Here is a 15729-nt window from a genome sequence, read left to right on the forward strand (position 1 = left end):
TCTGTTAGCTCTCCTCTAAGCCCCAATTTGATGCAAGCAGTAGGAAATGTATACAGAAAATTCTCTCTGGAATATCAATTGCTAGGAGTGAGAGACATGGTTAAGGTAGAGAAAAATTATTTTGGTGTCCATGATTGTTGATCTTGGCCCAACTCTGCATTTCTGTTTGCAGTATTTTCATGGTAGTGTCTAAGTGTTATTCTTTCTGACTGTCATCATTTTTGTTCTGTGAACTTTTTTTTGTATCTTCCTGGTAATGAGGGTCCAGTACTGAATTAATATTCGAGACATTGCTGTATCAAAGCAATATTGAGACTACTAACATTCCTGGTTTTTTACATGAAGCCTTTATGTCTATATCTGCAAGATAAGGGTGTGATTCCGCGGCTCGTGTACACAGACTCACACTAGCTCTTACGAAGCTAGTACAAGTATAAATAGCAGTGTAGCTGCAGTAGGACTGGTAGCAGCAGTGGAGGCATGGTTGAGCCGTGCTGAATACATACCCACCGAGTGGGTATATACTTGGCACCGCTTAGCTGTGCCTTTGCTGTTGCTGCCAGTGCTACTTGGCTACACTGCTATTTGTACTTGTGCTAGCTCAATGAGAGGTAGGGTAAGTATCTGTACACGAGCAGGGAAATTACACTCCTATATTCCAAGGTAGACATAGCCTACAACATAAAGATGCATTGTCCTCTTTTGCTACCAAATCACATTGCAAAACCAGGATTAATTTGCAGTCCAGTGTTGACCCTCAGGGTACGTCTACACTGCAATGTAAGCCCAGGGTTAGTCTATGAACCTTGGGTTTGCAAGCCCAGGCCTTGAGCATCCACACTACATATTGATTCTAGGTTTAGAATTTCTGGAGCTGGGCCTCAAACCTAGGGCTCCAGCTTCCAAAGTGCAGTACTGAATCAGACCTGAGTCAAACCACTCTATCCCAGGCTTCCTAGCACCCTCTCCAGATGTGGCTGCTTTAGGCTTTGGTTTATTGCTCGCATGGGAAAACCTGGCTGTCCACCATGCATGTACAAGAAATTCCCAACAGATCCTGCCAAGTTGTCTTTTGGGTCTGCATTCCCCGGCAACAAGAGCCAGTAACATTGGGAGGAGCCACCATTTGAAGAGCTTCTCTTGCTTACGCTTTCACTCCTGTTTCAGCAAATGGGCAGAGCATCCATTAGATGCCATTGGACGTTCTGGCAGCAGATTATGGTGGAGGAGGAGGATGACAGACATGGAAAAATGGAACTGGCTGATGCTGCTTGTGGCTCTTGGTATAGCTGTTGATGTCTGTGTAGATACGCATTCCTGGAGCCCAGCCACAAGCACAGATTAATGGGATCACATCATCATACAGACCTGGAATGACCAACAATGGGTCCAGAACTTCCTCATGAAGAAAGTTACATTTCTGGAGCTTTGTGAGCAGCTTGCCCTCCAGCATCACAACACATGCATGATGACGGTCATACCAGTCAAGAAGCAGGTTTCTGTAACGGTCTGAAAGCTGGCTTATACCTCAGACTACTACAGGTCCATCACTAACAAGTTTGGCGTTGGAAAGTCATCTATGGGTAAAGTGTTCATGGAGGTTTCAGAGCGAATCAGGTGTGTGATTTATGCAAACAGGCCAAAACAATATTCCTGAACTAACTGGTGGTTTTGAGAGAATGGGGTTTCCAAACTGCACCAGGGCCATTGACTGGACTCGTGTGCTCATTGTTTGCCCTATTCAAGGAACACGTGAGTACATAAACTGCAGAGGGTTCTATGTTATGAACCAGGCCCTTGTGGACCACAGGCCAACTTATGGATGCCAGTGTGGACTGCCCTGGAAAAGTTCATGATGCCAGCGTTTTCCGATGGTCAGGAGTCTACCTTAATGGACAGACTGGGATACTGTTCCCACCAAATGGCATTGTCATAAATGGAGTCACTGTTATCCTGGGGGACCCCACATATCCCCTTTTGCCTTGGCTATGAAACCATATCCTGATCTCAGAGAGACCAGCAAAGGAACAGTCAGTTACATTCTTAGCAGATGCAGAATGGTGGTTAAATGTGCATTTGGAAGACTGAAATCCCACTGGCACTGTTCACAGACACATTTGGAAGCCTGTGTCATGAATGCTGTCCATATTATTGTGACTTGCTGTACTCTTCAGAATACTTGTGAAGCCTTTTGAAGCCAAAGGTGAGCCATGTGCCCGTCAATGGAGCTATTACAGTAATGGATTGCTGAACTGGTACACTCAACCAGAAAGTTCACCTATCACAGCTAGGACAGGATGCATCTAGGCACGCTCATCAGGGATGTTCGGTGCTCCCACATCATGGACTCACGGGCTAATGGAAGAGGGAGTACAGTACGTTTATGAATGTGCTTGTACAGTCTTTACATCTTGCAATGAAATGTATGTGGGAGGTTGATTGCCGTGCATTGTAGTTATGAATATCATGACAGCTTATGAAGTGGCAAGAACTGGATTTTAGATTATGGCTTGATGTAGAGAAATTTATTGAGAAATAATGATTGCATACAACTTCCCAGTTGTGCCTTTTCATGTGATAAGCTTTTATTTGAAGTACACGTTACATGATACAATGCAGTGATGCCAATAACATTTCTTAATAAACTTTTTCTTTTTGAAGATTTATTAGAAACACACAATATTAAACCATTGCCAGACAGACCAGTTGATATTAACACACCAAAACACCAGCAATAAATCAACAGCAAAACCTTAAACGTGAATAGTGCAAATTTTTTGGAACTGGTTCCACTATCAGCTCTTACTGTTGAGTGTCCCTGGCCCCCTGTTCTCCTTTTGCCTTTCTTCCGCGTGTAGTGTGCACTTGGCGCCACAGCAGGTGGGTGGAGCTGTTCACAGGGGCAGAGGTCAGCAAGTGGTTGTATGTATGCAAGGAGGAGGGGGCCAGCATGGGCTGGAGAGCTGCATGGCCCAGCCAACCATAGAAATGTCCAAAGTTCATCACAGAAACACTTCTGCTCGGACCAGTCTGTGACAGTTCTGCATCCCAGGGGCCTGCTAGAGTGGGCCCATGCTGCTGAGATGGCAGGACCATCAGAGATTGAAGGACCATCAGAGCCTAAAGGGTTTAAAAGCAGATATCAGACTGTGCATTATTGTTTGTGCTTCCTAGAGAGGTTCAGTGCCTCGTGAAACACCAAGCTAATACTTTTGTAAACTGAGCTTGTATAGATTCTGAGAGGAATGCCTCAGCTCCCAGAAGCTTCTTAGACAAAGTTCAGTTAATCACAGTGAAAAGACTGCGCAGACAATGGTAAGTTACAATTTACTATAATTTTGTTTTAAAATTACAGACCTGCTTGGCCTTTTGGGGATTGTTGAAGGGCTGGTGTAGCTTTCTACATAAACCTTCTCTATGCTTTCAGGCATTCCACATTCTTGAGGACATCAGCAATCCTAGAGGTCCCAGAATGGCGAAGGGGGATTTTATTCCAAGCTGCTGGTGGCAAGACAGCTGTGTATAAGACAGAGGTGTTCCTTGACAGAGGAGCATATGGATGAGTGGAGTGGGCTGATGACCTACAGAGGAGGGCCTAGGAAATATACCCTTCCCTGAAATTTGTCTGCCTATCTAGAGTCCTTACTACGGGGAAAAAATGCTGCTTCAGTGCCCAGGATTGGATCAGAATTCATGAGGGAATCAGCAGGAAGCTACGCAAGTGTCCACATGGATAATTGTCTCCCTACAGCTCTGTACAGCACTCGTAGGCTACTCTGAATGCATCTACTCAGGAACTACATGCAAACACACCTGATAATATGGATTCTCAGAGAACTACACAGTCATTCCCTCCTCCCCCATCATCTTGGCACATTTCGGGACTACATACAACCTCCTGGTTGTACTCCAGACATTGATTTTGTCACCCATGGACTAAACTTAACCTCCCCCACAGCAGTCAATTTTTGGTTTACAGGCGGCTTGTTATGATGTGGCATGCCTGATTTGCACAGTGTGGTGTATTAAAAGGGAAAGCAATATACAGTTCTTATTTTACACACCACGGCACATCTCTGTAAGCATGTGCGAGTTTCTAGTAAACATTTAGTTTTAAGTGCTTGTTTCACTGTTCTTTGCGCTTCCTTGAATTCCACGTGGTGTGTGTCTAGATGGGCTTATGCTGCTGCCTACGGCTTGCAATACATTTTGTACTGGGTTATAAATAGGAAATTCCTCCCATCCCTATGTTAATAACAACAAACATGGAGCCAGAAACTTAACAGGGTCAGGGGCTATTTCTCCCTTTTGCATTTCTGATGCTGGTTCCATGGCAAGCAGCTCCTCCAGGGGACCATCAAAAAGCTTCTCCACATAGGACCCAGAATGTGCTGCAGCTGCTCCGGCAGCAGAGCCTCCTTGGTGACCATTTTGCGCACAAATCACTTTGGCAGCCTCATCTGGCACTTGCCAGCTCCCCTCTGGTCCAATACTGGAGTTAGGGATTAGAAGGTTGCTGTCCTGGCTGACCAGGCTGTCTGAAGTGTTCATGTCTCAGTGCAATACCCACCACCTGGTGATCTGTGTCAAGCTCTAGTTGAATAGAAATTCAGATCAATTAAAAATGCACAACACCAGTATTTTAAGTATTTTTGTTAAATAAAACTACCTTAAATATGTTGCATACATAACAAAAAAATTATGAAAAATGTCTTTGCATTGTAAGCTAACTGATTTATTAAACAAAGGAGGTATTGTGTATAGTTAATGAATTGAACTGGTTGTTTCTGGTCATCATGTCCTTCAAGATTTTAAAAAGAGTAGATCTCATCCTCGCACCTTTTTTTTTCTTCCATAGATTGGAAGAGGAAAATAAATCCCAATTGGTTTCTTAACTTTGAATGAAATAATCATTGAATTGAACTATTTGAATAAACAAATTATTTTCTGTGCTCCTGCAGAAGAGGCTACTACTGTCAAAAGTTGATTTAGCACTTCAACAATCTGATTCCAGGTGCTTAGCCAGTGACTTCCTCCAGTTCAGTGTTGAATGCTAATTTTTTGTATTTAATTTACACAATTTTAATATAAGAAGCTTAGGCCATAAATAGGTTGTCGGTTGCAAATTAATTTTAAATAAGTTTTTAAATTTAAAAAACATTTATTTTAAATAAAAATCCAGAATTGATTTTTTTTAAAAGCTTGATTTTTATCCACCCTGTTTTCACTCTAATTCCTGCTTTTTATTCATAGTAGGCCTGACAAGCGATTAAAAAAATTAATTGTGATTAATCGTGCGATTAAAAAAATTAATTGTGTGATTAATCGCACTGTTAATAATAGAATACCATTTATTTAAATATTTTTGGATGTTTTGTACATTTTCAAATATAGTAACTTCAATTATAACAGAATACAAAGTGCACAGTGCTCACTTTATATTTATTTAAATATATTTAGTTTTCATTACAAGTATGTTAAGCATATCTGGCATGTAAATACCTTGCAAGGCCGGCTACAAATGTCCCATGAGAATGCCTGTTCTCACTATCTAGTGACATTGTAAATAAGTGGGCAGCATTATCTCCTGTAAATGTAAACAAACTTGTTTGTCTTAGTGAATGGCTGAATGGGAAGTAGGGCCTACAGGTCCACTCAGTCCTAAAGTTTTGCATTGTTTTGTTTCTGAGTGCAGCTATGTAACAAACAAAAAAAAAATACATTTGTAATGTTGTACTCACAATAAAGAGATTGCACTACAGTACTTGTAAGAGATAAATTGAAAAATACTGTTTCTTTTGTTTATCATTTTTACAGTGCAAATATTTGTAATAAAAAGTAATATAAACTGAGCACTGTACACTTTGTATTCTGTGTTGTAACTGAAATCAATATATTTGAAAATGTAGAAAAACATCCAAAAATATTTAATACATTTCAATTGGCATTCTATTGTTTAACAATGCAATTAAAACTGTGATTAATCGCGATTAATTTTTTTTAGTTAATCGTATGAGTTAACTGTGATTAATTGACAGCTCTAATTCATAGGTATTTTTACAACCTTTTTATTATTCCCTAATTGTCCAAACTTTCTTTCTGTTAAAGACAGATGTTAAAACTGATTTCACATGCCTTGCCATTTTTAGTCGTCGTCATTGCATATGGTTGTTTTTTCTCATTAGAAGTATTCTCCCTCCTCTGCTATATTTGTGAAAACCCTTTTAATTCTTATCTCCTGTAGCTATTGGCAACTTGTTCTTCTTTCTCTGGTGCCACTGCCCTCATCACATGACATCTGTCCTACAAAGAGAACCATTTCTTCTCTCTACCCAGTTTTCTCTATTGTCACCTCTGTCATTCCCCATTCCTTTTTTTGAGGACACTGTTAATTCTGAAAATTAGAGCCATCATACCACTCTTGGCCTCCACCCATCCCCAAGTTAACGATGTGTAACTTACTCTTTCTCAATACAGGACAGGAAATAGTGATCTTATCTCTTTAATGATGTCATTTCCTACCACCTCCTCAATCCAATATCTCCTGCCTCTTCCTTAGCACTGAAACTACAATCCTTACTGTGGTCATCCACTCTCCCCCCACTGTTCTGATCTTGGCTCCCTTACACTTCATTATTTTCCTGTTTGACCTCAGTGCAGTGTTTGACATTATTTGTACATCCTCCTATGTTTTAAACATGATGCTGGTATCCGATATTCTTTTGTCTTTCTAATAGCTATTGGAACATGGATTATAGGTCCGCTAAAGGCTGTCCTTGAAAGTTCCAGCTATGTTCACTTCTTTGTGTACTGTTTCCAACATGGATGTCCAGAGTCTCTTCTGTCAAAGCACAAAGGATTTCTGAAATCCTATGCTGCGACTATGAAGAAAAGATTATTTACCTTCACAGTAGCACTTGCAAAGTCCATGGCAACTGAACTGATCTGAGGTGGCAGGCTAGTAAACGTAACGTGGTGATGGCTGAGCTTATTTAGTAGTGAGGAGTTTCACTGTTACTCTTTTTAAAAAGAGTTTTGTCAGGGTTTGTGTACAAAATAAAAAGTATTGCTTAGATTAAATAATTGCAACATTTAACATGAAAATTCTACTTTATATTAAAACTTTCCTTTAAACCCCTTGGAAAGTCTCCAGCCTCTCTCATTTGTTTGTCTGCTGAGCAACCAATTCCACTGTCACAGATATCAGCCATTTCTTGCCATGGAATGGCTACTTGTTGGCTCACCAAGAGTGATGTACAGTGAAAGTGCTGATGCTCCCTGGCTACCCAAACCCTTGCAGAGCCCTATTACAAGTAGACTTGCAGATGTGTTTCTCAGATGACTGCCTGCCACATGAGATCTAAATTCCTGGGCTCTACAAGGTTGTCTCCTGATTTTCATAGCACATAGGGTTTTCCATGTTAGATCAAACCAAAGATACCTCAGACCCAGTAGTATCCTGTCTCCAGAAATGGCCTATGCTTGATGTTTCAGTGGAATGTAAATACCCAAGCATCAGTAAGATATCTGGATATAGGTGCAGTCTTGGATGCAGTGTGGGTGGGCTGGTGGGTAGAAACTTCCTTCCTGATACTTGTAGCTATCAGCTGAATGGTAGAAGTGTGGGTTTCCAAAAGTGGCAGGATTGGACCCTCAAGTCACTGTACAGACAAGATGGCAATTTTCCTGGTCTTTAGACTTTTATATTATCTGCCTGCCTTTTGAAGGTGTCCTTCACTAGTGTATCGGGGCACCAAACCCAGCTATTAGATAGGCACTATTTTGTTCCCAAACACTTGTACTTACTATAACAAGACCGTAGCCCATCTCAGGGTGGATGGTCAGTTCATCTGTAAAAAATCACATCTCAACTCATCTTAAAAACTTTTAAGGGAGCCCAGTCATGTGGTGACATAAAATGAGTTATAGAAACTGAACACACATGTTTAAATGTCACAAGCAAATAATTCTGTTGCAACTCGGCCTTGATTATCTGAAATGTAGTCCTGTCCCACACCCCCATCATCTTTTCTAACTGTGGTCTGGGGAGCCTTCTGTGTGATCCATGGAACATAATCTGTCATATTATTGAAGCCTCTGTCACTCTTCAAAGTAGTGATGATTTCTTCCAGATGTGGCCCAAGACAAGACTTGTAGGGCTGTTCTACATGGGGGACATTTTTCTAATATTCTACTCTCTGTTTCTAAAACTAGTTAAGCCAAACAGATTTTAATGGTGGCTGAAGCCTTAGTATAGATTCATTTTTAGATCCTGAACCATTTTTACTGGTGTCAAAAAGCAGATTTTGAATTAAGTGTCAAATTTAAGGTGAAGAGCAGAATTCTCAGCTTTTGCAGTTAAATAGCTCAAGAGAACTGTATAGCAGTGAGTAGCATCGGTACATCTAAAACAAGTATGGGGGCCTAAGGTCTCTGTTACAAACTTTTAAAAGTCTTGCCCTGTTTTACGTTTTTATTGCTGTACATATACCTAAGCGCTCTCTTGTGGTAAGTTTGAGAAAGATAGTGGAGGGTTGACTTCATTGGAGCTGCACTGATTTACATCACCTAAGGCTCAGACCTTTGAATCTTCCTTGTATACCAGTAATGGAAGGTATAGGCATGGGCTAGCTCAACTGGCTGATTATGTGGAGAATAAAGTACTGAGGATAAAGGCGTGAAACAACATGTTTTGGATATTTCAGTACAGATGGAAGCACCAGAGAGGCAGGAAGGCTACTGAATAGTCGCAGAGCTGCATGCTGTAGTTCCTTTATGCAGAATTATTGTTTTAAAATAAGAAGAAAAATAAACCTATTCAAGCAGTCCTATCCCACTTTTTGCCTTCAAAAACAAACAAACAAAACAGTCCCCCAAACAAAAAGGAAAACCCCACCACCACAATAACCTGGTAAATTTGTTTTTATTTTATTTTTGTTTAATAACTTATTTATTTTACTTGTATCATGTCCTGAGTTGTGCTTTAGTAAACCTAATCTGAGCAGCTGGCTAGTGATATCTCTCCATGAGGGGATTAAGATACTTTAAATTCCACTGGAAACCAAAATCTGTGTATATGGTCTGTAGCAGATCCTGTGAATTTGTGGCCCAGCATCCTGTATTTCTTTGGTTGGGTTGTCAGTGGAATAGTTGAGAACTACTGTGTCCTTCCCACAGAAACATCTTCCAGTTGGATTTTAGCCATCTGTGATGTAGTATTTTGTTCAGGGTTAACACTAACAAAGCTGGAGCCCCTGCAAAGCCATTTTATTGTTTCCCCTTGCATACAAGGCCCAGAATTTAATAAGCAAGCTCTTTCCACCCCATGCTGTGACCATGGCCTGATATAGGGTGGGGGAAGGGAAGTCTAGGTATTATGTTTAGACTAGGTATATGTATTTGTGGGAGGAGTTAAGTGAGTAGTGAGTGAAGATTTCTGGTTCATAGAAATAGAGGAATGTGTGATTTGCCCTAGTGATAAATGGATGATTCTCCCTAATAGTGCCCTCGTTCAATAAGTAGCACCTTGTTCTCCACACCATGTACCCATCAAGGCGCTGACACACAAGCAATAAACATGTCACTAGTACTTCATTCTGTCTCAGGTGGGAACCCATGCCCTGACCCCTCCTGCAGATGTGGCAGCATTGTCTGAACCATCCCTGGTCTTGTTAACTATATGTAACAGGACCGAGTACTCCCTTTTAATTGTATCCTGTCAAACAGCTGGTTTAATGGTAGCAAGCAGAGCCCTCTGCGTAGCTTGCACAGGAAGTAAGAATGCCACTAAATTCAAGCTCCTGACCCTTTCTTATCAGGTTTTCAGAGAGTTAGGACTTGTGTGCATGGGGAAATTGACAGGCAGCTATAATGGAAAATCCTTGCATAGACTCACTGTTCTGAAATAAATATGACTTTATTCTGAAGTAACTACTCTGCTTTGGAAACAGAGTAGTTATTCCAGGCTAAAATCACTTTTATTCTGGAATAGAGTGTCTACATGGGTGAGTTATTCTAGAATAATAGTTAAATTATACTGGACTAGCAGTATCAGAATAACTATTTCAGAATAGCCATGCTGGTAATTTCTCCTGGATAGACAAGGCCTTTGCAAAGATTCTTCCCAGATGCTTATGAATTTGCACAAGGCAGATCTCCTATCTCAAGCACTAGGTACTCTAAAGGCTGTAGTTGAACTTTTGTCCATCTGAAGCTCCTAGGACAAACCCTGAGATTAGTTTTTGCTGCTTTGTTACAATCTGAGGGTCTGCTTCCTTATAGCCAAAAATGTTCCATTTTCATTAAAGAAAACTGGCTTGTCTGCCCAGTGTAGACCAGATATCATTACTTTACAACTGAGGTCAATACGGTATTTTAGTCTAGGGTGTGTTTGTTTAAAGACCATTTGAAAAATGTTTCTGCAGTACATTCACTGGTCAGGCAAATAGTGTTGGTATGCTATGTGTTTAAAAGCAGCTCAATTAACAGGATTTTAACCCTAGAGTAGAGGGGGGCAAAAGGACCTTTACAGGTACTCCTCATACTCTAACCTTGTGAAAATGTTCTGGGGGCAGTTAATTAACAATCCACCCTTTTGTAAACTCAAAGGAATTTCAATCTGCCTAGTTCTTGCAGAGAAAAGGGAAAGATTGCAGGGCAGTGTCACAGTTAACAAAGGGCAACCACCATAACAAAAGTACTTAACAGTCAATGGGACTACTCACAGTACATAAATTTAAGCATGTGTGTAAATCTTTGCAGGATCGGGGCCATAGCGGGTGACTGAAAATAGTCTGGAAAATAGCTTACTGAGGTTAACCGTTTACTGTGAAGACAGTTCAAATGTCCAGTACTGCAAAGACCTCATGACCTTAATTGATTCAGTCACTAGATATGCTCTGTTGCTGTAGCCATGTTGGTCCCAAGGTATTAGAGAAACAAGGTGGGTGAGGTAATATCGTTTATTGGACAAGTTTCTGTTGGTGACAGAGACTAACTTTCGAGCTATACAGAGCTCTTCCTCAGGTCTGGGAAAGATACTCAAGAGGGTCACCGATAGTTTGATCTTGTATTTAGCTGTGACACAGTTGAGTACCATTCCCAGACCTGAAGAAGAGCGCTGTGTAGCTCAAAAGCTTTTTTCTCATTAATAGAAGTTGGTCCAGTAAAAGATACGACATCACCCATCTTGTCTCAGTCAGTAGATGTCAAATAATGGGCAACACTCCTCACTCTCTACTCCTTTGCCTATTTAATTGGAGTTGAATTTATCAACCTAAATACACTAAATTGGAATTAATCCTGATGGAACCTCTTTCATAGCTGTACTGAAAAGTGAGTATTCTGGACATTCATGTCATATAGAGGATAGTGTGATGGAACAATGCCATTTTTTAAGAGTGCATTTGATCTACAGTCTTTGGGTGTGTTCAGTGGTTTGGCTAACAGTGAAAAGTACAAATGTGCAAGAGATCTAGGTTTTTAAGTTCCATAATGTAGAGGTGTCTGGCTTTAAGCACAGGAGTAGGGTGCTTTTGAAAGGAAAGTGTAAATCTAAAATAAAAGGGAAAATTATAATCCCCAAAGGCTTCTTTTGTGCTGGTCTCACAGTGTAATCATTTGGCATGTTCGCTTCGACCTGGACAGCTACTGGATAATTTCTAACCTCTGAAAAGAAATTGTGATTTATAACATTTCTATACATTCATGGGTGAAATAAGTGTGGTAACACTTCGCAAAAACATTTACAAACTACGTATAGGGGCATTATTTTTATTTATATATATATATATATATATATATATAGTATTAAAATATGGTTTTGATGTTTAAGGTACTGATATAAAGATTCTCTGCCCTTTTTACAGATTTGCTTCCAGACAAATACATGACCATGGGGGATATGAAGACCCCCGACTTTGACGACCTTCTTGCAGCCTTTGACATCCCAGACATGGTCGATCCTAAAGCAGCTATTGAGTCTGGACATGATGATCATGAAAACCACATAAAACAGAATGCTCATACAGATGAAGATTCTCATGTGCCATCATCATCAGATGTTGGTGTGAGCGTCATTGTGAAAAATGTACGTAATATTGAGTCTTCTGAAGGAGTGGATAAGGATGGCCACCATTCCACAGGCAATGGCTTACATAATGGTTTTCTAACAGCATCTGCTCTTGAAAGTTATGGTAAAGATGAAGGGAAGTGTCTGAAAGAGGAGGGGTCAGCTTCTGAGGCTACTCTGAAAGAGTCAGCTTTCAGCCAGTTTAGCCCAATCTCAAGTGCTGAAGAATTTGATGATGATGAAAAAATAGAGGTGGATGATCCTCCAGATAAAGAAGAGATGCGTGCAAATTTCAGAGCAAATGTGTTAACAGGATCAGTTTCTCAGCAGGAATATGACAAACTAAAGATGCTTGGAGGGGAAAACTTGATTAAACCTGGAATTCCAGCTTCAAGTAATGTAGATAAAAACAAAGGTGTTAAAAGAGAAACAGAAACAAACTCTGTGAATGTAAGTGTCTATGAACCATTCAAAGCCCGAAAAATAGAGGACAAATTGATGAAAGACAATTCTGAAAAGCTGCTTGAAAACAGGGTACTTGATGGAAAACTAGGTACTGAAAAAGGTGAAACAAATCTTGCCAGCATTTCACAGTCCAAAGCAAAGTCATCAGCAAAGCTTTCTTCATGCATTGCTGCAATTGCAGCACTGAGTGCTAAAAAGGCAGCTACAGATACCAGTAACGAATTACAGTCTACTTCAAGAGAATCTTCTCCATTACCAAAAGACATGAATGAAAGTCCCCGGGCTATTGAGAAATCACCTGAATCTCAGAGTCTTATTGATGGTGCTAAAAAACCATCTATAAAACAACCCGATAGTCCCAGAAGTGTATCAAGTGAAAACAGCAGCAAAGGGTCTCCATCTTCTCCTGCAGGGTCAACGCCAGCCATTCCAAAAGTTCGCATAAAAACCATCAAGACTTCTTCTGGGGAAATCAAGAGAACAGTTACAAGGGTGTTGCCAGAAGTTGATTTGGACTCTGGTAAAAAGCCAGAGCAAACTGCTTCCATGGTAGCTTCCATGACATCTCTCCTATCCTCTCCAACTTCTGCTGCTGTTCTTTCTTCTCCTCCTAGGACACCTCTCCAGTCAGCAGTTGTCACCAATGCTGTTGCATCTGCAGAACTTGCACCAAAACAGGTCACTATTAAACCTGTGGCTACTGCTTTTCTCCCAGTTTCAGCAGTTAAAACAGCAGGATCACAAGTGATTAATCTGAAGCTTGCTAACAATACTACGGTGAAAGCCACTGTAATATCTGCTGCTTCTGTGCAAAGTGCCAGTAGTGCCATTATTAAAGCTGCAAATGCTATACAGCAGCAGACTGTTGTGGTGCCAGCATCAAGCCTTGCCAGCGCTAAACTTGTGCCAAAGACAGTCCATCTTGCCAACCTTAATCTTCTGCCTCAAGGTGCTCAAACCACCTCTGAACTCCGCCAAGTGCTAACAAAACCTCAGCAACAAATAAAGCAGGCAATAATTTCTGCAGCAGCCTCACAGCCTTCTAAAAAAGTGTCACGTGTCCAGGTGGTATCATCTCTGCAGAGTTCTGTAGTGGAAGCATTCAATAAGGTGCTGAGTAGTGTTAATCCTGTCCCAGTTTACGTCCCAAACCTCAGTCCTCCTGCCAATGCAGGTATAACATTACCAACACGTGGTTACAAGTGTTTGGAATGTGGTGATTCGTTTGCTCTCGAAAAGAGTCTGACACAGCATTATGATAGGAGGAGCGTGCGAATTGAAGTGACATGTAACCATTGTACAAAAAATTTAGTTTTCTACAATAAATGCAGTCTTCTTTCTCATGCGCGTGGACATAAGGAAAAAGGAGTTGTAATGCAGTGCTCACATTTGATTTTAAAACCAGTCCCAGCAGATCAAATGATAGCGTCTCCTTCAAGCAATACTGCTGCATCTTCTACTCTTCAAAGCCCAGTGGGAGTTGGCACACATACTGTAACCAAGATACAGTCTGGCATAACTGGAACAGTAATATCAGCCCCAGCAAGTACTCCTATCATTCCAGCTATGCCTCTAGATGAAGACCCATCAAAACTCTGTAGACATAGTCTAAAGTGTTTGGAGTGCAATGAAGTTTTCCAAGATGAGACATCTCTTGCTACACATTTCCAGCAGGCTGCAGACACAAGTGGACAAGTAGAGTATCTTATGTTTAAATTCCAGTGTTTCAGCAATAAGAATAGGAGATTTGAATGTGTTTTTTGCTTTCACTTAAACATTCATACCTCATTTGAGAGAAGTAATAAATGCTTGAAAAAATATTTTAAAAATAGGAAAAAAACTGCAAGCACAAAATAGTGAATGTCATTGTTTTCAGAATTAGAGTGTACTTTGTTGGAAAAATCTGATTTGATCCAGGTCTTAAAGTTTACATCTGTAAGGGTGGTGGAGGTTTTTAAAATTAAGATTTAGCGAAGTTTCCAGGGCTTTGGAGTGGTGCCCGCGAAGCAGCTCCGGAGCAGTGGAGCTGCAGGTTTTTGTCTGGAGCTGGAGTGGAGCCGGAGCACAGCTCCAAAGCCCTGGAAGTTTCTGAGAACTGTGCCCTGAGATACTGAAATTGGTAATGATATTCACTGAGAATTTGTAGTGATCCTTTTTTATGCTTTGGAATTTAAATATACAATGGAATCCACTTAATTGGCACCCTCCTTAACAGTACACGCACTTAATGGGAACGATTGTCTTATGGTTGATTGTGTCTTTGATTTGATTTCAATTTCTATTACTTATAGTGCCGTAAGTGTGCTAGGCGCTTATTTGGGTGCTACAGTGACTCTAGGCAATGAATAAATGGCACACTAACTCTATTTAAATGATGTGCCTGCTGTGCAGGCCTTCTGAAAATAGGAGTGAAAAGTGGTGTTTGCTAGCATATATTTCAAGCTGTGTGCCCATTTGTTTTCTTGTTACTGCTTTCTTTCTCTCTTATGATTGCTAAAATGAGTCAAATTTATCTTAATATAGTATTTTTAAAATGTTGTGTACATTGCATAATTTACATAAACTTATTAAATAAAAGTGAAATAAACCAATGCACAGTGTAGTCTATAAGCCTCTGATAATTGAGACCATTGCTTAATTGGCATATTTGGATTTTCCCTGGGGTGTGCCAATTAAAAAGGATTCTACTGTATTTCAAAGCATGTGGCTGGCTTTTGTGTTGCAACTTCCTGTTATGTGTGAATGGAAAGCCAGTAAATACACTCAGATCGACAGAGACAGGAGTGTGGGTATAACATTCTTCCTCTTATGGGCAATGGCAGGGATAGACTTGCTGAGCTTTTGCACTTAGTAAGAAATCCTCTGATACAGTACAGAGTACAGTACAGTACAGACGCAGGTGGCTTTTACAAGGGCCTCCATATTACTCAAGACACATTGTGGGACTGTGCTGGTAGGATGTCTGTGAAGCAACACTTTGTACACATCAGCTGAAGTAGCCCTGCATATAAAGGTAGATGAGTGTGGAAACACTGAATCCAGGATTGCGTGGATTATATGACACAGTAGCAGATGCTATTCCAGCTATTAGCTGGAATAATAGTTACAAAGGGCCTGCAGTGAAATCTCATGGCTTTACTGTGGCTTGATATGTGTGGATTCCCACCCTTGGAATGCTATAGAGATCCCTGCAT

General features: G+C 40.6%; 1 protein-coding gene across 5 annotated transcripts in view; it reads left to right on the forward strand.

The window, feature by feature from the left end:
- Window positions 1-15729, forward strand: part of ZNF532 (zinc finger protein 532) — an 85609-nt gene that overhangs the window by 32523 nt on the left and 37357 nt on the right. For all 5 annotated transcript variants that reach the window (XM_007069421.4, XM_043547348.1, XM_043547349.1 and 2 more), the window contains one exon: window positions 11868-14230. In XM_007069421.4, the coding sequence (XP_007069483.2) occupies window positions 11888-14230 (2343 nt within the window). In that variant the 5' untranslated portion in view covers window positions 11868-11887. The remainder of the gene's footprint in view (window positions 1-11867; window positions 14231-15729) is intronic.

The sequence above is a fragment of the Chelonia mydas genome, chromosome 5 (genome assembly GCF_015237465.2).
Source record: "Chelonia mydas isolate rCheMyd1 chromosome 5, rCheMyd1.pri.v2, whole genome shotgun sequence".
In the NCBI taxonomy this organism is placed as follows: domain Eukaryota; kingdom Metazoa; phylum Chordata; order Testudines; family Cheloniidae; genus Chelonia; species Chelonia mydas.